General features: G+C 49.3%; 1 protein-coding gene across 10 annotated transcripts in view; it reads right to left on the bottom strand.

Annotated features, from left to right (window-relative positions):
- Positions 1 to 2089: 2089 nt before the first annotated feature.
- Positions 2090 to 25703, bottom strand: part of VIPR2 (vasoactive intestinal peptide receptor 2) — a 112068-nt gene continuing 88454 nt past the window's right edge. For 7 of the 10 annotated variants that reach the window (XM_077997845.1, XM_077997848.1, XM_077997846.1 and 4 more), the window contains 8 exons: positions 17130 to 17271; positions 11027 to 11177; positions 10019 to 10288; positions 8832 to 8901; positions 8463 to 8554; positions 5908 to 6037; positions 5798 to 5839; positions 2090 to 4766 (listed from right to left, as the gene is read on the bottom strand). In XM_077997845.1, the coding sequence (XP_077853971.1) occupies positions 4593 to 4766; positions 5798 to 5839; positions 5908 to 6037; positions 8463 to 8554; positions 8832 to 8901; positions 10019 to 10288; positions 11027 to 11177; positions 17130 to 17271 (1071 nt within the window). In that variant the 3' untranslated portion in view covers positions 2090 to 4592. The other 3 variants (XM_028846541.2, XM_077997844.1, XM_077997847.1) reach the window with 2 other exon arrangements.

Genomic DNA, 25703 nt, shown 5'->3' on the forward strand with positions numbered 1-25703 from the left:
ATGGAACCTTCATGCATGAGGCTACGTAGAACCCTGAGTCTCAAAGGGAGAGCTTGGTCCCACCAGGTCTCATTATTTTGTATTATATTTTGATAGTTTATTTTTCCTATTGCTTCTTCAGTTCCAGGTACTGAATAGAAGATTTACAAAAGATCTCGGTAATAGCCCTGGGGCGCCCGCTTCACGGGGCCTGCAGGGTGTCCTGGGAAGGGACTGTTTCCACAAGTGGAACACGTGGGCCCCCCGCTGTCCTCGCAGCCTGCACCTTTCTCCTCATTAAACCTTCAGAGAACACAAAGGAGCTGACAGCCCCTTTTCTCTCCATCTTCCAAAGAAGACTTTTCAGTATAAAAGGCGCCCTAAATCCTTTGTGATGCCCGCCCACAAGCAGTGTGCGCTGACACAAAGCAACGCTGCTGGCCGCTGATGCCTGCAGACAAGAGGCTGACTCCTGTCCTCATCCTGGGTCCCGAGAACGGGAGTGACTTTGTGGACTGGCACGCGGACATGCGTGCGGGGCCCCTGGAGACACAGCAGCTGCGATGTGAGTGTGTCAGGCAGAGGTTCAGCTTTCCATCAGAGTTAAAGAAAAAACCTGTGAAGAAACTATTCAAGACATGCAAATGGAGGAGTTTCCCACACACCCAGGGCAGGATGCTTGGTGAGGGGTGGCGGAGCCGTACAGCAAACACCCTTTGAGAGCCAAACGTGCGTGCCCTTTAACCTTTCCCCTTCAGGAGCGTACAGTGAGGGAATACTCGGGTAAACACAGAAACACCTGCAAAAATAACTCACACATTCGCCAGCAGGGAATCGGTCCAACCAACCAGGCCCAGGCTGTGGAATGTTACGCAGCAGTAAAAAGCATGAGGTGCGCACCTTCCGATGGGAAAGATGGACTCGACCTGTCTCAGCAGGAGAAAGACAGCTGCAGAAGCGTCACACAATTTAGCCCGATTCCCACAAATAAACAGAAGAAAGAGCAGGAGGCAGACAGGTTTGCACCGACGGAGGAAGGAGCAGGAGGCAGACAGGTTTGCACTGACGGAGGAAGGCACTGAGACCCTGCTTCAGTCGGGCACGAGTCTCCCCCAGAGAGTGGAGGAGGCAGGCAGAGGACTTCACTTTCTATGTAGTCTTTGCCCACAGAGTTTGATGTTTTATAATTTTCCTGTATATTTTCTGTCATCGGAAAGCCTGAAAAAAACAGCCAATTAAAAAGCTGCCATTGGTGATGAGAAAGAATGAACCTACTGCCATGGAGGAGGGGCGTCTTCAGAGTGGCCCCTGGCCCTGCACCTTCTGCCTCCGGTCAGGGCTGAGTCTCCTCAGCGGCTGAATATTTCCTACCTCAGGCAAACGGACACTAAGCTCCTGAGTCAGATAAAACAATGACTCCCTGGAGGGCTGTGTGCCCAGCCCCTTTCCCCCTTCCCACCTGCTTTGCTCTTAGGAAAGTCACCAGCGGCTGGTTGGTCTGGCTCATTCTAAGTTTGACTATTTGGGAATGTGGCTTTTACCAGGGTGCTCTATCCCACCCGACAACACAGCCATTTGGTGGAGCGTGGAGTTCATTAGAAATATATTTTATTTGCTTGTAGCATAAATGTGGCTAAGGCTCAGCACACACAGAGATTCGCATATATGTGCACATGCAGGCACACACACGTGTGCACACCCACCCCCCCACGCACACACCCACACACGCGTGTGCGGCATGTGAACACACACACTCCTGCATGCAATCCTGCTCTATTAACAGGTTCTTGGGCTCTGCAGAGCTGACAGAGGCCGTGTTGGGTGCGGCAGGACAAGGCTGGGTGTGCAGTTACCTCCTCCCCAGGGCACTGCTCACACGTCACAGCTGCCAGACGGAGGCTCCCCAGCGGTGACCCTCTGACAGGGGACTGTCTTCAGGGAGGAGTGGCTGTTTCCAACGTCCTCCCTGGTGCCCTGTGGCTGGCGGGACCCTCTCCTTCCCCATCCAAGCTCTGTTTTCATTTGAACGCAGCAGCCACAGCTAACACGCCAAGCGTGTCCTCCATGCTCCAGGGCCTCAGGTCTTGTCAGAGCAAATTCTTACTCAGCGTGCAGATGTGAAGTCAGGTTTTATTGAAGTATTTACACAGCTCATTCCTGCCACATGGAGGACATTCCACACACAATGACAGTTAAAGACAACTGCTGACCTCGGGGTCCTACGTCCCCTGCTCACCAGGCATCTGTTAGAAACAGCTGGGAGCTTGCCCCTCTACGTCCTCGGCTCCGCTGAACAGTGGCACACACGTGGCTGAGGGGAGTGCATCCCCTGGGCACACCTGATCCAGGCAGGAGGAACCAGTCCTCGGCTCCGCTGGACACTGGCACATGTGCAGCTGAGGGGAGAACGTCCCCGGGCATACCTGATGACTGATGACTTCCCACACCCAACCACCGACTGTCAACCACACAACCAGTGCCTGGTAACCAGCTGACACGACCGCTGCCGCCCACTTCCTCAACGTCCCCTCTGGGTCACCGCTCAGTGTCTGCACCTGGCCACTGACCCAACACCTTCAGTTACCACAAATCTTTGTTTCCTCAAAACCCTGAGAGTGGGTGGGGGATGCTCCCTTTTGTCCTTTTAAAGCCAGGCAAGGCTGGGGGTGGGTCTGTCCAAACTCTACAGGGGAGGAGCAGCTGAGGGGCTGCACTGAACCTGGGGTCTCCTGCGTCCACCTGCCTCCCTCTCGCTGCACTCCACACACTCAGCCGTCCTTTCCTGGGCACCTGGCCTGGGTCACTTGCTCCCCAGCATCAGTCTCTGATGGAACCTTTGCGGCCCCCAGAAATGGTGGGTGAGTTGTTCTCTAGATCCTCTGACCACCTCACCTGCGTCTCCAAACCAACCTCGGGTTCATTCTCCCAGAAGTCCAGGGATGAGCTTGCTGCAGCAGAGAAGTGTGGCCAGCGTGGCCCAGGGGGTGCAGGATGGGGCGTGGCTGGCAGGGCGTGCAGGACAGGCTGCAGACCGTTGGGGATTGAGGGGTCTCTGGACACTGCTGCTTTGCCGTCCTAACAGCCCCTCTGTCTGGCCTCATTTTACTGGGGACGTGGGTTTTGCAAACCAAGGTGATGCTGACAGGATGTGTGAGCTTCCCTGTGGCTGCCTCCTGGCATGGCTCTCCTGGCCTTTGGCACCGTGCTCCAGCTGGGGTCTGTGATGCCACCAATGCACAGAAACAAGACGTTCATTTTGAAGGGAAAAGCGGAGTCAAATGCACTCAGAACAACTGAGTCCTGCAGTCGAGGCACCTGGGCTAGGGCTGGGCAGCCTGCTGAGGTCCGTCGAGCGCTGTGGGGACCAGGGTTTGGCACAGGCGTGGAGACTGCGCCCTGATGTCCCCACCCTTCTGCAGCCAGCTCAGCAACGTCCCCAGACACCCTCCCCACGTCTGCAAATAACCCTTCACCTGAAGGAACAGCCGCTAGGGCTGCTGAGCGCCAGCTCTGGGGAGGGCTTGAAACAGTTTTATATGTTGTTAAAATAATTCTCCATTTGGACAGAAATGATTCTAAGATTATTTTTGTTAAAAAGAGAATAGGTTTCCAGTTCCCACCTAGCTGTATCCTGCGCCCCACGTAACGCCATCACCAGGGACCTGCAGGCCTGGCTGCAGCTAGCCTCGGGCTCTGTGGCTCCCACAGGGCGGCAGGTGACCTCCTGAGGCAGAGCCAGGGCTGCTGAGGGTCCCACGAACACCTGTGTGGAGACGCCCCCTCCTGCATGACCTTGCTCTCCTGATCTGGTGGTCTCCTCAGCCCACCTTCCTTGGGGAGGCAGAACAGCCCTGTGGAAAAAGTTGGGTGGGGCAGGGCTTGGGCGGGTGGGGGCCCCTGGAGGGAGGAGGGCTGCCCTCCTGTTGATTTCTCCTGGTCCTAACGTCAGGGGGGCCCTGAGTGGCTTCCCTCTGTCCTGCAGATGAGGGGGCTGCCCTTACGGGACCTGGGAGGCTGCCCTGATGTGGGACAGACGGCACCCGGTGGGCGCCCAGGCCCGTGCTGGACCACACAACTGCCATTTCCACATTTGCTCCTTGGCTCCCCTATTCTCTTGGGCCGGGCGCGGTGGCTCACGCCTGTAATCCTAGCACTTTGGGAGGCCGAGGCAGGTGGATCACGAGGTCAGGAGATCGAGACCATCCTGGCTAACACGGTGAAACCCCCTCTCTACCAAAACTACAAAACAATTAGCCGGGCGTGGTGGCGGCGCCCGCAGTCCCAGCTACTCGGGAGGCTGAGGCAGGAGAATGGCGTGAACCCCGGAGGCGGAGGTTCCAGTGAGCCGAGATCCGGCCACTGCCCTCCAGCCTGGGCGACAGAGTGAGGCTGTCTCAAAAAAAAAAAAAAAAAAAAGGATCCACTATTAGGCCGAAACACATTTTGAACAAGATTATCTAAATGCTGGAGTTTACATCGAGTCAGTGACAACACGACCCCCGTTCCAGGTGTGCGGCTTAGTGCACAAGCTCGATGCGCCAGGGCCGCGCTGGCCCGCCCGCCGGGGTGCTCGGGCTTCTGGAAGGAGGAAGCCCCCGATGGGCAAGGCGGGGCTAGATGACCGAGGTCTCCGTCTGCAGGAACGACTGGGCGCGGGAGCCGCGGTGGAACTGCAGGGCGCCCTCCGAGCCGTTGCGGGAGATGGAGGAGCCGCAGACCCTGTAATCCCGGCTGGTGGACGGCGTCGGGCACCGGCTTCGCCATTTTCGCTTCAGCTCGCACTGCACCTGGGGAGGTGAGGGCACCGGGAACGCCTGAGCCTGGGCAGGGGCGTGCGGGTGCTCTGGGAGCCACGGAGCCTCCAGCTCTCCCTCCCGCCTGCTCCCGTGTGGAGGGTGGGGCGACATCTGTGTTCCCATCAGATGGACAGAAACAGAAACGGCTTCGGGGAAGAGGCTGGAAGGAGCGAGGGCGGGGACGCAGCCACGCTAAGGCTGTGCATGGGTGGTTCAGGCGTCCCCACTGCTACGGCAAGCGCTGTCCCACAGTCTGAGATAGTTAATTTGTTTTTTTCTGGAAAGATTTTCCTTAGCAGCCGGGGATGTGACAGTGCTGGGCCTCCATCCCCTTCCCTGTTCCCAGCGGGTAGGGAATGTTAGCCCTGGGAGGGGGTGGGGATGAGTGAGGGGTGCCCGGAAAGCAGAGGAGGGAGAAGGACAAGCGGCACCATACAGGCTCAGCTTTGCAGAAGCCGTGCTGGTGAAAGTTGCATGTCAAGCAAAGAAAGCGTCAGCGACCGCAGGGTGGGGCGGGAGGGTCAGGGGTCAGGGGACGGGGTGAGGCCGCTGGAGCAGCCCAGAGACAGCACCCCTGGCTGGGGATGAACGCAGGGCAGAGCTCGGGTCCTGGCTTCGTCCCCAGGGACTCACAGAATGCTCTGCAGCCCCACCCCCCAACCCAGGCCGGGCTTTCTGGGACTCACAAGCTATGGTCAGGAGCAAGCCGCTGTCCATGGGGAAAAACGGATTCTGTCTAGACCCGGTTGGGAGCTTTCCCAAGAGGGCTCTGAGAGGGATGGCAGTCGATGCTACTTGGGGTGCACAGAGGGACGGCAGGGTTTGGAAGCCGGGCCCAGAAGAGTGGGTTTGCCTGTGTCATTGTGGGTTCTCTGATGGGCACACAGAGAACTGTGGGGGCCTGGGCAGTGAGTCCAGCCCACAGAAGACAGGCGCGTGTGGGGGCCACGGCACCAGGCTGGGCAGCATTTCAGGAACCAACTGAGCACCTGCACATGGTTCCAAGGCGGCCATGAACTTACCTCACTGTTCAGGAAACAGTAGAGGACGGCCACCACCAGGCCCTGCAATGAGAAGGGAAGGTCAGGCAGGACCCGCGCTTGGGGGAGGGCGGCCGCCTCTGCATACCTACCTGGAACGACCCAAGGCACAGTTCAAACAGTATCTGGTATTTGGAGGAGATGCTGATGGGAAACACGGCAAACACCATGTAGTGGACGCCAAACAGCGGGATGAGCAGGAGCGTGGACTTGGCCAGCCTCCTGCACGGAAGGAGAGAAGCCAGCTCAGCTGCGGGACCCGCGAACCCGCTGCACGCCTGGCAGGGTCTTTCTCAGGACCAGGCAGCTGGGTGTGGGAGGGGCTCCACACTCCCTCTCCACCACTGGAATCGCCACCTAACAAGAAAATCCACTGCTTCTTTACGTGTATGTCTGAGGCCCCTGTGCAGATCCGGCACTCAGGGCCCGGGAACGTGCATTCCACAAAGTGTCTGTTTCTCCCAAATTCCCTCACAAGGACACACGCTGTGTTCTGGGGTTCCTGGCTGGCAGGGGCAAGATTCCCTGTGAGTGACCCAAAACCTGCCCAGGCCCTGCCTGGGAGCCCAGCCCATCCTGAGGCAGGCACGGGACAAGAAGGCTGGCCTCCACCGTGGCCACGTGCACGTTTAAATGATGAGGCCCCTCCTGCTCCTGGACCAGCAGCTCACAACAGCTGGGCTCTGTGGGAGCCAGGCCCCTCAGTCAGCGGCAGGGACCCACCTCATTCCCTCTATTAATGCATCTGAAGTTCGCTGGAAAGGAGGCCTCCCCGTGGCTGAGCTCCTGGCCCCTGTCCAGGGAGGTTTTGCTACTTCTGTGACCAGAGAGTTACACAGAAAGGACCTCGTGTGGCCTCAAGGGTGTCTCGGCCTTTTCTGTTGTCCTGGAAAGCGAACCGATGTTATTGTCCTCACTTAATTTTGTTTCCAAAATAAAAGCATCCATCTCCGAGTCCTATTTAACAAACACTCCCCAAGAACCAATGCAAAGGTCAGCAAAGATGCTAAACAAGATTCACAGGAAATCCAAGTCCAACCTGAAGGGCAACCAAGAACGACTTATTCTGGGGTCTCTGCCACACAGACACCACCAGCCTCCCCTGAGCAGGGACAAGGTCATGCTGCCATGCGGGGTCTGACGTGGGATCCCATCCCTCATGTGGGCAGGCAGAGTCGGATACTCCCTCGATTTAGATACCACACGGCAGAATTAGATTCTCTGGTTTACCAGACTCTTTTGCAATACTCTGGTGCCAGGCAGCAAATATCCTGCAAATATAGACTGCATTGATCCTCCTAACCTTAGTGACATTATTACTTCCATCCTACAGATGAGGAAGCCGAGGCATGGAGTGGCAAAGTGACTTCCCTCAGGGCACCGGCTGGTATCTGCACCCAGCTTTGGGGCTCTTGGCCATGCTCCTGTCTAACCACCCCTCCCCAAATCCACCCCTGTTTTCTAAGGTGGGAGAAAAGGGAAATGCAGGCCAGGCACCCTCCTAGGCCGGGTGGTGGGGTTCCTGTGCCCTTCCATCCCGGCCAGTCTGAGCCCGAGGTGCCTTCTGGGCTGGGCCAACCATTTCCACACCAAGTCAGTGTTTAGTTTATACTTGAATTTTAGTTTTTACCTTTAAAAAAAAAATTCTTGATATAAATTTATGGAGTCTTTGCATTACTCTATAGATTCCCTGGATCATCATGAATTAGCTGGATGACTGGGGGTGACTGGCTGAACATCTGTCCTGTCTTCACCTCCTGAAGGGAGGTCACGATGCCATCTCCATGTAATCACACGGGCAGGGAACGCTTTCTGAATTGTTACTAAGTACAAGGCCTGCTATTAGGGCTGGCAGTAGACACACGGCCATGGACCATGCGGTCTGAGGGGGGACAGAATTAAATGTAAAATAAAAATAATGTGTGGCCAAGGAGAAAAAGACAGGCTGTATAACATGCAAGTGGGCAGATGCTTAAACAAGCAAGCGCACTGAAGAGGACTTTCTTCTGGCCTTCAAATAAAAGAAATGTTGCCTGACTTTCACAGTCGCCAAGGCCAGAAGTGCCCCGGCTGAGTCCTCCCAGGTCGTCAGGTGCAGAATCACACCCTATCTAGACGGTGGGTGGTTTTTTTTTTTTTTTTTGAGACGGAGTCTCGCTCTGTCACCCAGGCTGGAGTGCAGTGGCCGGATCTCAGCTCACTGCAAGCTCCGCCTCCCGGGTTCACGCCATTCTCCTGCCTCAGCCTCCCGAGTAGCTGGGACTACAGGCGCCGCCACCTCGCCCGGCTAAGTTTTTGTATTTTTAGTAGAGACGGGGTTTCACCGTGTTAGCCAGGATGGTCTCGATCTCCTGACCTCGTGATCCGCCCGTCTCGGCCTCCCAAAGTGCTGGGATTACAGGCTTGAGCCACCGCGCCCGGCCAACGGTGGGTGTTTTAAACCACCAAATTTTGGAGTGATTTGTTACTTAGCCAGGAAAATGCTGTCCAGTGCCTCTCTGAGCTTTGGGCAGGAACAGAGCCCTGGGGTCCAGCCTCAAGGCCTGACCCGAGTCGCCGCACCTCCAGGGCCTTCCTGGCAGCGCAGGGTTTCCTGTCTCCATACAGCATCCCCACGAGGGACGGCCAGGCCGGGACACACACTCACTTGTACTGAGACTGGTCGTTGCCGCCGACATCCGGGGATGTTAACTTCTGCAGCAAAATTCGTATAATACTAATGAAAAGGACAAAATTGACCTGCACGAAAGAGACAATAAGTTCGTGAAACGGTACATGGATCCTCGATTTGCCCTGAAGTCCACCTGATTTCGACCCTCCCCTCCACTCCCTCAGTCCCTCCCTCCTTCCCTGGGAACCGCCTGTGGGGTCCACACGCCTGAAGGGGCTCTTTTCCGGGAAGGCTGAGTGGATGAGTGGAATGGGGTCATTTCTGTTTAATAAAGGATGGCAGGCCTGCTGTCTGCCCAAGTGTGTGACTCCACAGGTAATTCACGCTTCAACAGGGGCGACTTACAATGATGGAAATTAAAATCGGTATTCGTATGACCCACCAGGGCACACTGTGGTCGTTTGTATCCCAGCAACTGTTGGAGAGAGACGGGAAATCAGGTTACCACCGACCACTTTCGCAAGACGGGCACAGGAGAATGAGCGCCTGCCTCGTGCCTGTGCCTGCCAGTGGGGCTGTCTGCCCCTCCCAACCTGCCTGCTCCCCTTACTGTGGAAGCACAATTTCTCTGCACTGACAGATCGTAAAGGAATCTGTCCCAGCGAGTGACTGTGTTTCGTTTTATGCTTCTCAAAACAATAGTCGGCTTGTGGGGAGGAGGAATGGAGGTGCGGCCCCAGAAGCCGGGACAAGGGCAGGACGGCTGCTGACACCCTCCACTCTGAGCATGAAAGCGTGTGTCGGCCCCATTCAGCCGACATCAGGAGAAAAGAACCTTCCTCCTGAAAATTAGCTTCCCCTCACCTCCCAAATGGTTTGCATGTGTATGGCAAAGGGTTTAAAACGTCCTTAGAGTGACTGAGGTGGGTGAGCCGCATTTCATTTTGATTTTCAGTGTGTGGGGTGTCTCCAGCAGGAAGCTATGACCCCTGGCTTGTTAAACGCCTCAGTGATTCTCCCCAGGGTCTACACCCTGCACTGGGAGTCTGCAGCCCTCCCATAAAGCAGAAACTCCATCACAGGCCTGGGTCCATGCAGGAACCTTCCGGCTGGTGCAGTCTCAGACTGGCCGAAGGGGACCAAGGGGGACCAGTCCTTAAGGCCAGAAGTGCCCCTGCTGAGTCCTCCCAGGTCGTCAGGTGCAGAATCACACCGTAACTACACAGTGGGTGTTTTAAATCACCAAATCTTGGAGTGATCTGTTACTTAGCAGTGGATAACCGATGCACACTGAGGCCCTTTAAAAGGCAGGATATTTGTGCTGGAACCACGTGTGCTCATGTCTGGGCTGCGGTCTCACTTAGGGTGAGCACAGGGGAGAAGCGCTCCGGGCCGCACAAGCCAAGACCGGTGCTTAGGGAGTGCTGGGGGGCCCTGCAGCCACCATCACCTGACCTTCCACTTTGCTACAGGTAAACAACGTGCAGGGCACTTGGTTTTCTTCTGTGGACATCGCTGTGCCCACCGAAGGGGCTGCCCCAGTCTCTGCCTGGTTTATCCCAATCTCAACTATGCTGCAAAACCTGGCTCACTTCCTGTCTCCTGCACGAGGCTTCCTCCAATACTCCAACCTCATAGGATTTCTCCCCATGAATCGCCCAGAAGCTTCCTGCGTGGCTGTCGGTTGGCCGCAAATGCTCCCTGTCCTTCCAACCAGGTAACCTCCTGGCTCCCAAAGGACTTCGTGTTGCCAGATGTTGCTGGGCCCGTTTTCGAGGTTGCGGTCTGGGCATGGACTCACCCGGTGTCTTCTAAGTAGAGCCTGGCTGCAGTCCACGCACCGATGCATACGGTGGGGAGGCCTACAGAGAGATGCCCGGTTACGCGGGTGGATCAGAGCGGTGCACACGCACATAGGTGGGTGCCTTCACCAGCAAAACCCTCAAGGACACTCCTTCTCACGGGAATATTAAGTGCAATCTCTTGTTTAAAGTCTTTGTAAATATTTACAAGTTTATGCTCATGCCTTAGTAAGCAGTGAAGATAATTAAACACATGCTTGAGAGCCGAGAATCTGAGACTTGCCATTCCACATGGGAATTGTTACGACTGAAGGCCACGGAGTTGAACGTGTGGAGGAGGAGATGTGTTCACTGATTTTGCGGCCACCCGCGGAGCTATCGGCTGCATTTGCCTCATCCTGTCCATGAGGATGTCCCGAATCTGCACCCCTTTCCAACCCTGGGCAAGGCAAGGCTTCCGCTACCTGGTATGGCCTCAACCCCTCTCCTCTCTGATCCCCACCCTCAGTGAAAGGTGAACTGGGTAGAGGCGGGGAGGAGGACACTGTTAACAGCCCAGTTTGAATTGGGGTAAAAGGGGCCAGGAATGGGAGTATTTTAAACTAGGTTCCTGGTTACCAGAAATATTAACGCGTTGTTCGTAGGGGCCTCCAGTCATCCTAGAAAAGCTCTTCATGATATGACCCTGACATGCATTCTACACGGGCAGCAAAGTGTTTTTCTGAGCTGAAAGTGATTGTGTTGTTTGGTCAGATGGGATGGGATGGAGGTTTTGTGGGTTGGAAGGGGCACGCTTACCCCATCCGATCAGGAGGTAGGCCAGGAAGCACCTTCCGGGGGGGAGCACCGCCACCAGGAGGGTGTGGAGGTACAGCCCCTCCACCAGCAGCCAGAAGAAGTTGGCCATGATGCAGTACTGCAGGAAGACCAGGCTCAGCTTGCAGCCCACCTGGAAACCACAAACAGAGGAGAGCATGACCTCATCCGGTAACAACAGCTCCAGCAGGCAGCGCCGCTGCAGGATACAGGGCACTTGGTATCTGTGCAAGGAAGGAGGAGACACCGGTGCCATCAGGAAGGAAAGTGATTAACACAGTGGCCAGGGTGCTGGCCAGGAATGCCTGCTGGTAGCACCGGGCCCTTTGTATCCGTGGCTCCAGGGGAAGATCACTGCAGAGGCAACGGTGAACAGCCCTCCCTGAGACGAGCTTACTCACTGTTGCGGGCCAGGAGCTCACTTAGTGCTGGGCGGTCTTAGACAGGCCGCACAGCTCCCTGGCCCTCCTGTTCTCGGCCCCTCCCCTCAGCTCCTCCACTTCCCCTTCTCTGACGTGCTTCCCCACAAGAACCCCCGCAGTGGTCCTGCCAGCCAGCAAAGAACCAGAAGAGCCAGCAGGAGGTCCCAGGGGCGAGGTGTGGGTGGCAGGGGCCCTGCAGCTGCCCAGGACTCTGGCCTCTGTCCCTTTGTGTGAACAGAGCACGAGTGCAGGTAGAGGGTGGGGCACCCGCCAGTTGCCCTCACTAGCAACTGTGCCTGGGAAGAGAAAACGATGGACCCACACCAGGCCCCCAGACTTTTCTTTTAAATTTTTGACAAGTATGTAAGTTCCTCAATTGTAAAAAACTGGTTTTAATATTGGGTAACTTAATAAAACATGAAAAAATAAACGGGAAAACAAGAGAAATCTAGCAAATAAAATATTTTCTGAGGAGATTTTAAAAGGATTTTCACTGGGAAAGAATTACATATTATATAAAATAAACCTATTTTAATCTCTCAGACCTTCATCTAACTAAATGTACCAGGCATTTCAGCTTCATGAGCAACCACGAAACTGCTACTTTTAATCACTAAGCTTATATAAAGTGTGCTGAAAAATAGTATTTTCATTTCCATTCTTATTTCTATATTTATGTTCATATATATCTATAGACATATGTAGGTAGATATACACATGTACAGGCAGATATAGGTATATCTGATACATATATCAGATGGATACACCTATACATATTTGTAGGTGGCTATACTTATATATATGGGTGGATATACTATATACATATAGCAGATGGCTATCCCTATACATATACATGGGTGAATATATTTTTACACATGGGTAGATATATATGGGTGGACATACTTATACGTGTATATGGGTGGATATACTTATACTTTCACATGGTGGCCTTTCAATTTGGCCTCCAGGGTCCTGAGAGCCACTGAGCCCTGCAGGCTGCCCCTGACCTTCCCAGCGCTCTGGATCTGCCTTGCCTTCCTCTGCTTTTTCTTTTTCCTAAGAACAGCAGGGTAGGTGCTTCATTTTCTGAGGCACTGCACAGGTGAGAGTTACCCTTATTGTCCATCGTTGCCACCACAGCGAGCCGAGCGCCTGCACGCGGATCTCGTGTGTCAACACCTGCTGAATGGACACTCAGATCCCAGCAAGTTCTGCCCTGGGCATCAGGACAGAGCCTCTTACGTGGAAAGACACACATGATAACACAGCCATGAACACAGGAGAGTCACAGTAAGTCCATTTGTGGCTTATTGCCACTCATTTGAATAGTAAAGTGAAATAAATCAAGTTTTAAAATCTCTGGGAGGTGGGATTCTGGGAGTTGGTGACCCATCTGGATGCAACGTGCCTTCTTTTGTCTCTCGGTAAAAGACCGCATCTTAAACACAAGGAGTAAATTGCAGATGAACCAAGACACAAATGAACAATCTCAGAATAGAAACCTCTTAACTAAGATGGGAAATCTGAAATGAAAACAAGAAGCGCTAAAAGGATAGAAGGCAATTTTGGTTATATAAACTTTAAAAGCTTTAGGATGGCAAAAATACCATAAAAATACAACTGACAAATGATGAATTTGGAAACATATTTACAATGGAAATGACAAACGTTTAATTTTTATGATACCAATATTACAGATGAATGTGGTGTTTTAGAGGGCCGGAACAGCTTGTGGAAAGATGCCAGTTCTCAGCAGGTGCCCTGCCCCGGAGTGTGCATGAGCGCCACAGAAGCAGTGCCAACACCACCAGACAGGCAAAACGGCAAAACCAGTCAGGTCTTTGGGCTCTGGTGTGATCCTACATGCAGCTGTCAGCTGTCTCAGCCTTTTGGAAGGCAACCTAGCAAGATAGATTTACTACAATTTACAAATACACAGGCAGCTGGGTGCGGTGGCTCACACCTATAATCCCAGCACTTTGGGAGGCCAAGGTGGGTGGATCACTTGAGGTCAGGAGTTCAAGACCAGCCTGGCCAACATAGTGAAACCCCGTCTCTACTAAAAATACAAATAAAATAAAATAAAATTAGCTGGGTGTGGTGACGCCTGCCTGTGATCCCAGCTACTCAGGAGGCTGAGACATGAGAATCGCCTGAACCTGGGAGGTGGAGGTTGCAATGAGCCGAGATCATGCCACTGCACTCAGCCTGGACAACAGAGTGAGAGTCTATGCCAAAAACAAAACAAACAAAACAAAACAAAACAAAACAAAAAAATATGCATGCCCTTTGCAGTGGGTGGGAGGCTTCTTTATGCTGCCAGAATTCATGTGTTGAAGCCCTCCCGCTGTGGGAGTGTTAGTGGGTGCAGCCTTGCCACAGGGGTGGAGTCTTGCGATGGGATTAGTGCCCCTCTAAAGGGACCCCAGCAACATCCCTTGCCCCTTCCACCACGTGAGGACACAGAGAAGTCAGACCCGAATCTGGTGGTGCCTTGGTCTCAGGCCTCCAGAACTGAGAAGTAAATGTCTGCAACAGCAGCACACGAGGACGGAGACACCCTCGGACCTGGCAGCCTCACTGGCGAGTTCCATCCGACAGAAATAAGAACACCTGTCCATAAGACACATGTCCAGTGATGCCCACAGTGGCAAAAGAGAAAAATAAAGGGCAGAGCAGACCCCACACCGGGGGACGGGCTACGTGGAGAACGCCACGCTACACGAGGGGCTGTGTGCCGCCTGAAAGCAGGTGCCGACCTGGTGGGGCCCTGGGACATCCTGCTGAAGGAGCAAAGAGGACGCAGAAGGAGTGTGCTGAAGACGATTCCATTTTCTTTTAAATGGTAACAAAAACATCTCTGCATTTTTTCCCATGTGCCCATTCACCAAACAAGCACACTGTGAGGAAGGGAGCTTTGGGGAATGACAAGGCCTCTACTGACTTCATTTTCTGCAGTGTGACCTTCACACCTCATTACACAGGCTCCAGAGCACCGCAGGAGGGGCCTCCAGGACCAGCTGCCACCCACAGGGTTGATGTGAGGACCCCCAGCCAGGAGACCCACCAAGGCCCAGTGCCCAATCAGCAGCTGGTCCCTCGTCAGCCTCGTGGCCTTGTCGGGGAGCCTCTGTGTGAGCGTGTGAATACGTGCACACATGCGTGTGAGGCAGGCAGGACTCAGCTTAGGAAGCCTAGGGGTGTGCTTCTGGGAGTCCCACAGACCCGGGGGAACCTGCTGTGGCCGACAGCGAGAATAAAGGGCAGGTCTGCTCCATGTCCCGGGACAGCCCAGGGCCCCGGAAACTGTGCCTCTGTCTAGGCCGTGTGGAAGGGGCCAAGAAGAGAACTTTTCATGTTCTTGGCTGATCCTAATGTCATGAGAAAAAGACCCTGCACCTAGTTTGTGGGGGGCTGCCCCAGGTGCTCTGCTTGGGAGGATAATCTTGGTTTGGTGAAGTCAGTCGGGAACAAAAAATGTACAAAAAAATGCAACTAGAAGGAAAGATATTTTTCCTGTTCCTTATGCTGAGGTCTGACTACATTTCTGGCTGACTTGTTTATTTAAAGCCTGAGCATTCTTTAGAGGACAGCAAGAGGGAAGACCCAGTTTGGCTCCTGTCTGGCCTCAGGCATCTCCCCTCCCTCCTGTCCTCTGTCCCCTCCCTCCTCCGTTGGTCACACGCTTTTCCCTTTGCCTCTGCTTTCCCCTTTTGGGTACTAGAGTCGCGGGGCATCTGGCACAAGGCGCAAAGCCGACTCCCTCTGTCCTCACAGAGCTCGACGCTGGGAACAGGCTCTGTGCTGCTGGGTGTCGTGGGGCCCCACCTGCACCTGGGCTTTGGATCCCGAGACTCCAGGCCAGTTGCTCGGTTTCCCTCAGCTCAGTTTCCTCATCTGTGAAATGGGGCAACAGCTCTTTTAAAGGCGAATGAGTGTTCACCCACAGTGTCCACAGAAACAGCCTGGCATTTAGAGGAGGCTCTGTGCGATGTGAGGGAGGCCAGGCCCTCCCAGTGGGGCAGCCACACTGGCTCAAATCCACTCTGCCTCGGAGGTTCTGGGCACTCCTCTCGGATTGAAGCGGTGGGGGAGAGTAGAGAGCTGCTGCTCCAGGCCAGCACCCAGTCCCGAGGGCTACCACTTTCTATGTCGCAGGTCCTCCAGGGTCCGCCCGGGTCTACTGAGGGTCTGTTGTGTGTCCTGAGGGTCTGTTGAGGGTCCTAAAGGTCTATCGAGGGTCACTGCTTTCTATGTCTCGGGTCCTGAGGGTCTGTCATGGGTCATTGGTTTCTACATCACAGGTCCGTTGAGGGTCCGTCATGGGTCCTGAGAGTCAGTCATGGGTCTTGAGAGTCAGTCATGGGTCCTAAGGGTCTGTCTTGGGTCACTGCTTTTGATGTTATGGGTCCTTTGAGGGTCTGTCGTGGGTCCCAGTGGTCCTCTGAGTGTCTGTCAAGTGTCTGTCGAGGGTGACTACTTTCTTCATGAAGAGCTAAGGGCAGGGGGATCTGCAGAGTGAAGCCTGAAACCATCTTGGTGAGAGAGAATCTGACACTGTCCTCACACTTCTTATGGGCGTTGACCACCGTTATATATGTGGGGAGACTCTCTTCCCAGGCCAGGAACTCCAAGGGCCCAACTCCACCTGGGGACAGGGGCTTGCCAGGTGAAGAATCTTGTTAATTTTGTTATCACAGCAAATCTGATTCACAGGCATCACCACCAGCTTATCCCCAGAGGCACATTTCCTGCATGAAGACGATGACGGGCTATGAAACAGCTGACGTCTGTGCGGTTATAAACGGCATTACTACCTTAAAACTAAGCTAATTCAAATCTGTGCCAGCAGACAGACCTATCCAAGTCTAGTGCTCCTGGCTCCTTCAGAAGAACCTTGGTAGGGAGGGTGTCGGGTTGAGAGTGAGGTACCTGGGGCATGAATCCTTCCTAAAGATACTGAGCATGTGGAGTGCTCTGGGCCAGCAGGGATGTGCTTGGTAGAACGGCCTGCATGTAGGAGGCACTCAACAGCACTTGCTATGTTAAACTGACTTGATTAGGTGCTAGATAACCACCAATAACCACCACAAATACAGCCGAGGGAGAAGGGCGTAGGTGGAGTGAAACATCCTGTACTGCATTTGTAGGAACTAATAATTAAGATTATCCTCAAATCAAAGAGTTGGACCCAAGATATTCACAGACACGCAATTGGGTTCACAATCAGGCTTTGCATAGAATTTACCCATAGCACAGATCAAGTTCTTCCAGCAATCTGGAAGGAAGTCTTTACTGCTCAGAATCTAGGAGATTCAGATAGAAAGCAACAGAGTTGTGTGTGTTCATCTGTACCAAGATTTCTCAACCCAGATGTGTATGAGGAAGGGTGTGCCTTTCCTCAGTCTAGCTCCATGGGGGTCAGAGCTCAGGGCCCTTTCACTTCCCAGCCCTGACGGTGCCTGGGACTCCCACCCTCCCTGCCTCAGTGCCACCCCCATGTCTCAGCGCCAACTGGGCCTGCTCTGGCCCCAGCCTATCTGCCAGACTCTCTGTTTCTCAGCCAGGGACCCTGCACCAGCACTGAGACGTCCTCATCGTGAGAAGGGGGAACAGAGACAAAGGGACAAGACAGTGGGACCCTGTGGCGGGGACAGCCTTACCCAGGAGGACGGCTGGTTGGGACAGTGCAACGTGCCCGAACTGGAGTAGAGAACGTCGTCCTTGACCAGCACTGAGATGGCTCTCAGGATGAAGGACAGGAACAGGTTCAGATGGATGTAATTCCTGGTGCAGTGCAGCTTCCTGAGGTGGGGGAGTGGGGGAGAGAGGAATTGGTAGGGGAAGGAGAAGGAGAGAGAAGCAGACAGAGATGAGAAACTCATACTATGATCAGAGAAGCACAGAAAAATAAGAGTTGAGGGCATGAAGCAGATTTCACCATGAATGGCAACTGCAATTTGCTGTGGCAGAGAAAAATGAAAAAGCTCTGTTAAGAATTTTTTTGAGATAATAAAAGTGGATGAGATGAAGAAATGTTTTTAGCAAATACATATTGAATTTGATAACAAGTTTCCTATCAACAATTAAAAAACTGTTAAAATCCCAACAAAGGAGGTCAGTGAAAATGGTGGTGTAGGGACCATTCAAGAAACAACAACAACAACAACAAAGATACTCAAAGGCTTATGGCAACCAACTGAACCCTTAGCTGGAGGGAAAGGCCCTGAACATGCAGAGAGCATGCTGTATTTAGTTCACCTTTTGTCCACCCCACCCCAACATGGTGGTCATTTTGAAGACAGAAGCCCATGTTACTATTGTAGGTACTTGGTCCTGGAGGAATTTCATAAACCCAAGGAATTGTGTTTGTTTTGATCTTTCTGTGGGTTCTGGGCAAAAGACTCAGAATCCTCAGGCTGAGAAGTGGTTTTGCAGACATGCTGGAAGCTGAATGTATAAGCTCCTGCCACCTCAGGAAATACTTGGCAGTGGAGGCAAAAAACAGGCCCTCTGATAGCCTGAGAGGAAAAGCTGGGGAGTGAGAATCTTGGAGAATAAGGGCTTCAAGAAGCTCTCACATGAAGTGGGGAACCTAGAAATCCAGGTGCACGTTCAGGGCAGAAAGGACCAGAGAATCCCACAAGCTGTTATCTCAGGCTGCTCTTTAGGCTCAGCACAAGCAGGCAGCGAGGGCTAAGGCAGAGCTGCAAACAGGCTGGTTAAGCATTGAAGGAGTGCTCCCAACACAGAGCCAGCCTACAAAGGCCTAGAGAGGGCACTTTTTCTTTTCTTTCAGTTTTTTATCTCTTTGACTCCAGGTGTTTGTGGAAATCTCTGTCAAATAACTAGCTGATGACTGAGCTAAAAGTATATAGAGTCTTCAGAGACCACTAAAGACCAAGACTCTTTATAAAAATAGCTTAGAAAATCCCTAAGTAAACAACTACAACCTGCAGCAAGAAACAACAAATCCTAGAGGGAGGAGAATGTGATTCCAGAGTCATCACATCAGAATATTCAAAATGCCCAGTTTCAACAAAAAATATAAAGCAAAAAAAAAAAAAAAAAAAAGAGAGAGAGAGAGAAAATATGACCCATTTATAGGAGAAAGAAAATGAATCAACAAAAATTATCCCTGAGGCATCACATGAAATAGATTTACCTTAAGTTTCTGACTTAAGGTCGTAGGCAACAACTTTAAATAAAGTGTCTTAAATATGCTTAAAAAGCAAAAAAAAACAAACAAAACTCACAAAAAAACCACCAAAAAAAAAAAACCCCAAAAAATAACCAAAAAAACAAAACAAAACAATACAAAACCTAAAACAAAAAACCATGGACAAATAAAGGAAACCATGAGAACAATATCTCAACACATATACAATATTGATAGACAGAAATTACAAAAAGTAACCATGTAGAAATTTTGGAGCTGAAATGCACAATTGAACTAAACGATTCACTGGGGGAGGCCAAAGCAGTTTTTTTTTTCTTTTTTTTCTGTTTTTGAGATGAAATCTCATTCTGTCACCCAGGCTGGAGTGCAATGGTGCAATCTCGGCTCACTGCAACCTCTGCCTCCCTGATTCAAGTGATTCTCCTGCCTCAGCCTTCTGAGTAGCTGGGATTACAGGCACCTGCCACCACGCCCAGCTAATTTTTGTATTTTTAGTAGAGATGGGGTTTCACAATATTGGCTAGGCCGGTCTCAAACCTCTGACCATATGTGATCCACCTGCCTTGGCCTCCCAAAGTGCTGGGATTACAGGCATGAGCCACCGCACACGGTCTGGATTTGAGCAGGCAAAATAAGTCATCTGTGAACTTGCGGCGAGGTCAAATGAAATTATCCAGTCTGAGGAGCAGAAAGAAAACAAAGAATGAAGGAAAACGAGGAGAGCCCAAGAGCCTAAGAGACTTGTGGAATTCCGTCAAGTGCACCAGCAAACGCATCAGGGAGTGCCAAAATGATGATCCTGAAGTCATGCGGAATTACGAGGGATCCTGAACGGCCAAAACAATCTTAAAAAGAACAAAGCTGAAGAACTTACCATCTCAATTTCGAACTTACTACAGACTACCAAATAGTGTGGCACTGCATATAGATCAACGGCATAGAACTGAGAGTCCAGAATTAAACCTACACATCTATGGCCATTTGATTCTTGACAAGGGTGCCAAGGACATTCAATAGGGAAAGAATAGTCTTTTTAACGATTGGTGCTGTCATGACTAGATGTCCATATGTAAAATCATACAGCTGGACCCCTACCTCACAACATATTAAAAATTACTCAGAATGAATCAATGACCTAAACGTAAGAGCTAAAACCGTAAAACTCTTCTGAAAAAACATATGAGCAAATATTCATGACCTTTGGATTTCCTGTGTACTTGTACTGTCAGCCACAACAAGTCTATTAGGCTCTGTTGGATTTCTTATGTTCTTATGCATGATACCAAAAGCACAGCAAGAAAACAACAGAAAAAGTGGACTTCATCAACATTGAAAACTTTTATGTATTAAAGGACATTACTAAGAGAGTTCAAAGAAAACCTACAGAATGGGAGAAAATGTCTGGAAATTATATATCTGATAAGGATTAGTATCCAAAATACACAAATAACTCTTACAACTCAACAACAAAAACCCAATTAGAAAATAGGCAAAAACTTGACTATCGATTTCTCCAAAGAAGATACACGAATGGTCAATAAGCACATAAAACCATACTGTGACATCATTGCATACCACTAGGATGGCAATAGTAATAATAATAAAAAATTAAGAAAACAAAATAAAAAGTATTGGATGGATGTGAAGAAACTTGAACCCTCACATATTGCTAGTGGAAATGTAAAATGGTACAGTTGTTGTGGAAAGCAGTTTGGTGGTTTCTCAACACAGAATTACAATATGTCCCAGAATTTCGCTTGTAGGTATACACCCCAAAGAGCTGGAAACAAGTATTCAAACAAAACATGTACATGAATGTTCACAGCAGCTCTAACAGTTCAAATGTCCGTGAGCAGATGAATGGATAAACAAAATGTGGCATATCCACACAACTAAATACTATTCAACCATAAAGAGGCATGGAGTACTGACGTGGATGGAACTTGAAAATATTCTGCTAAGTAAAGACACCAATCACAAAAGGCCACATACTGTATGATGCATCCAGAGGAGGCAATTCCATAGAGAAGGCAGATTCTGGTTTCCAGGAGCCGGGGGGGATGGGGAGTGACTGCCTAATGTATAGGAGGCTTCCTTTTGGGACAATAGGAAGTTCGGGAACTAGATAATGGTGATAGCTACACAACACTGTGAAGGTGCTTAATGCCAAGGAATTGTGTACCTTAAGATGGCACAAATGGTAAATTTTGTGTTATGGGTATTTTACCATAAATTTTGAAAATCCATCCTACCCCTCACATTTTTAAACAATTATGGCCAGCTGTAAAACAATTTGGATTCTTGCATAAAAAAGAAAAATAATTTTTATCCAAAAGGATGTTACATTTTTATTTCATTTATGGAAATTTTGTTAGAGAAATATAAAGAACAAACTAAGAAAGATATTTTACAAAAAGTGCAAATTTTCAATTAAGCCAAACTATTGCCCACAGAGTACAAGGCCTTTCTAATATTATTAAAGATCCTGGGCCAGGCATGGTGACTCATGCCTGTAATCCCAGCACTTTGGGAGGCCGAGGCACGTGGATCACCTGAGGTCAGGAGTTCAAGACCAGCCTGACAACATGGTGAAACCCTGTCTCTACTAAAAATACAAAAATTAGCCAGGCTTGGTGGTGGGTGCCTGTAATCCCTGCTACTTGGGAGGCTGATGCAGAAGAATCGCTTCAACCCGGGAGGCAGAGGTTGAGACTGAACCCAGGTGCTTGAACTCAGGAGCCAAGATTGCACCATTGCGCTCCAGCCTGGGCAACACGAGCGAAACTTTGTCTCAAAAAAAAAAAAAATTATAAAGTATCCTTTAATTTAAAACTTGAAAACTTGCAAGTACTTTTCTTTGGTTTTTGATGAGTTGTGTGGTTAAGAGACACTCACTGGACAATTAATAGTTTGAATTCTTTAATTTCAGAGGAATTCCAAATTTATAAACAAATGTCAATTGATGGCCTAAAAATTAGAAATTATGGTGTAAATATTTTTTCATAGTTTCCATTTGTCAAAGAATTCAGTTATATATGAAAAAACTAGTTTCTATTATGACAGACACTGCTCCAGCTATGGCAGGTCAAAAATCTGAATTTATTGCAATTCATTTGAAATTTAAAACAAGGGACAGATATTTCCATTATTGCTTCATTCCACTGTATAATACTGTTGAAAGTATTTGTGTTCCATTTTATGAAGCAGACTCTAGAAAAACCATCAAGAATGTAGTTGTTAAAATCTTTCAATATTTATGTGCAAAAGGTTTGAATCGCTAAGCATTTACACAACAGCTGAAAGAAACGAGACAATGAACTTAATGATCTAGTGTTCTTTACCAATGCTTGGGTGACTCATGGAAGAATTTTACAATATTCACTCTATTGGTAACTCCAAGTCAAGATTTTTCTCAAACAATAAGTGCTTCCCAAATATCCAATTATCAAAGGCAAAATGACAATATAATTTATGTCTTCTCACTGCTATCCTGTTGATTTAGAAACCTTGAAGAAAAGAGAGCTCATCTGTGACATAGCTAGGTATGAAAAATTATGTGGAAATAAAAACTTTCCATAATATAAATAAGAATTAGTGATTTAATATTTTTCTAACATGAATAAATATGCAGAATATTTTAATTACAATCAAGAGAACCATTTAAACTGGCAGAAAAACACCATATAAATTTAAGAAACACTTTTTCTAATCAATGAATTTAGAGTTGTATGCCAATATATGCATTGCACCTTGGAATTTGACATTAGTTATACTGAGCTGATATAAGGGTAAGCTTATTTAACTTGAGAAGACATAATTTGCAAACAAAGGTGCTTTTGCTTCAAAGTTAAATCAACTCTTTCTAAAAATGGTGACCTAGTTTTGTTAATGTGGATATGAATAGTAAAGGGAAATGACTCCTAGTACCCTAGTGACTTGCTGGAGAACTTTTACGTATGTTTGGACAGCTAGGTATGTTTGAACAACTTTTTCAACTGTAAATTTTAAAACTGTAAAGGCAGGTCAAGTATTTCCAATACAAACCACTGACCAAATTGAACTACGCTGTGTGAACTACAAACTGGATTTTGAAGACTTACTCTGAACACAAGAATGTAAATAGCTCATTAATATTCTTTTATATTGATTACATATTGAAGTAATATTTTGGATCTAACAACTTTAATAAAATGTATTATTAAAGTTAATTTCACTGGTTTCTTTTTATTTTTAAAAGAAAATATTAAAATGAGGCTACTAGAACACTTACAATTATGCTACTGGCTTGCCTTATGTTTCTGTTGGACACTGCTGATCCCGACAGCTATGGGATCGTGCTTTTTCAGCTCTCTCTTTGGGCTGGCACCCGCCAAACTCCTCCACAGCCAGCATGCACTCAGCTTAGCCCTTCCCGATGTCCTACACAGCTCCAGGGGCTTTCTCTAGTTCTTCCACAAATCTCTGCTGGGTCCACTTGTTCAAGGTATGGAGGACCCTTCTCTCCCACTCAAAAGATTCCTCATTCTTAGCCTTCCGTTTCTTGAGCCTTATTTTTATTTTTTCTATCAACATGCCACCCCCGTTCCTGTATCCCTGGTGGACGCTGGGCGTCTCTGTTCCTCCGCCAAGCACACACTCCCATAAAACTGTCTCTCTTGGAATTCTCTTCTTCCAGCAAGACCCTCATCAAATGTCAACATGAACCTTTCTTGTGGCTTAACTTTATGTGACATCTGGCTTTTCTAAAAAGTATTCAGAACATTTTGTTTATAACTCTCTTAGAACACTTAAATTCTGCTTCAGAGAAGACTTAGTTGGAACACACCCTAAAGAGGACCTCCACTTGTGGCCGTGAAGGGGAACCCCTCAGGAAAGGATCAGGGTGACCCTAAAAAGCTGCCCAAAGGCTTTGGGGAGCAGCCGCAGCCACAGGGACCAAAGGGCCGGACTCTGGGGAGAAGGCAATGGCACTGTGGGGAGCGCCAGGGCCCTCCAGAGCCTCTGCGGGTGTCTGCTGGTTTAGTTCTCTGGTACGGAGGGTGTTCAGAAAGGACAAGCCCAAAGCCAGGGCCAGAGCGAGGGCAGCCTCACCCGCCGGAGCAGAAATGGGAGATAAGGGCTGTTGGGTGACCCTCGGGGAGCAACGACTCTGCAGGAAAGGAAATAGAGGCTGCATCCAAATCCTTTTGGTCTCTGAGATGGCTGTGTGTTAGGTGAGAGGCTGAGAAATAAAGCAGAAAGCAGTGGCCAAGGCTGAGTACTTGGGGGAAGTGCCTGCAGCCTCATGGGTACTGGGTGGCAAGTGACAGGATTCAGGGCCTGAGGGAGGCGGGGTTCCCAGGCCTTCATGGGGGAGTCCCAAATAGCTGTGGCCCAGAGTGATGACAAATCAGAGAGCACCCGGTTGCTTAAAGCCTGAAACGGAGGCCCAAACCCAGCCCCAAACACACGTGGCCTTGATGGCCCAGGCTGGTCTGCCCTTCCTACCATGAAAAATCCAAATTCTCTGCAGTAAGATAATCACCTGAAGCCTCTGCAATTTAAGTATTTGTAATTTCAGTAACAATTACTAGCTATGCCAGGAACAGGACTAAGTAATCAAAAGCCAAGTTAAAAAGAAAAAACACTGGCCGGGCACGGTGGCTCACGCGTGTAATCCTAGCACTTTGGGAGGCCGAGGTGGGTTGATCACTTGAGATCAGGAGCTCGAGACCAACCTGGCCAACAAGGTGAAACCCCGTCTCCACTAAAAATACAAAAATTAGCTGGGCATGGTGGTGCACGCCTGTAATCCTAGCTACTTGGGAGACTGAGGCAGGAGGATCGCTTGAACCTGGGAGGCAGAAGTTGCAGTGAGCAGAGATCACACCACTGCACTCCAGCCTGGGTGACAGAGACATACTCTGTCTCAAAACACACATGCGCACACACACACACACACACAAACAAAAACAAAAACAGACAATAGAGATTCAGATGCTAGTGTTTTAAAACATGGGACTATAAAATTAATATATTTAAGAAAACAGATAAAGAGATGGAGAATTTTATTAGATAATAAAATTAAGACAATCAAATAGAAAGTTTAAAACTTAAAAAACCTTGAAATTAAGAGTTAAATAGAGAGGACTAACATTAACGTAACACAGCAGATGCGAGTACTATGAACTGGATCAGTAGTATGTCTAGATTAAAGTAGAAACCAAAAATATGAAAAATACAGGAAAAAATAGTAAGCTAATACATGGGAAATGGAGTTTTAGGAAGAGAGGAGAATGAGGAAGGAGCAGCATTTGAAGAGATGCTAGCCACAAAGTTTTTTGAAACTGATAAAAGACAATAACAGATTAAAGGAACTCTACAAACCCCAAGAAGGAGAAATACAAAGAAAACCACCTTAAGTCCTGTGAAAGTGTAACCGCTAAAAACTGAAAAAAGTCTTCAAAGCTTCAGAGAAAAAAAGACACACTGCCTCAAAGGAACAATGCTGCACTGGCAGCTGACTTTTCAGAAGAGGTCACGACGTACATCTTTAATGTGGTGAAAGAAAATAACTGCCAACAGAATTCAATCCTCTCCAAAATAGCCTCAAAAGTGAAGGCAAAATTAAAATGATTTCAAGCAACCAAAACTCGTAAGAATTCACTGCTGGTGGGACTGTGCTGAGAGAAATACTACAGGGAAATCTTCCTGCAGTAGGAAAATGATCCCAGATGGAAATACGAAATGCAGGAGAATGAAGAGCACCAGAAAGAAATGTTGGGGGAACGCTAAGTAAATGCGACTTTTAACACAACAACAATAGTATTTATATATGGAATTAAAATACATGACAAAAACATAAAACATCTTAGAGGTAAATGGAGCTAAAAGGTTGTAAAATTCTTGAATTGACTGGAAAGTGGTAAAAGTAGCTACTGGACGTTAACTCATGAGAAAATGATGCCTATTGTGAATCTGGGGTGACAACTAGAAGAATAACAACAATCCAAAAGGGGAGAAGAAAACTGGAATAATAAAAATACTTGATCAATTCAAAAGAAACAAGAATATGTGC

This window comes from Macaca mulatta, chromosome 3, assembly GCF_049350105.2.
Source record: "Macaca mulatta isolate MMU2019108-1 chromosome 3, T2T-MMU8v2.0, whole genome shotgun sequence".
In the NCBI taxonomy this organism is placed as follows: Eukaryota; Metazoa; Chordata; class Mammalia; order Primates; family Cercopithecidae; genus Macaca; species Macaca mulatta.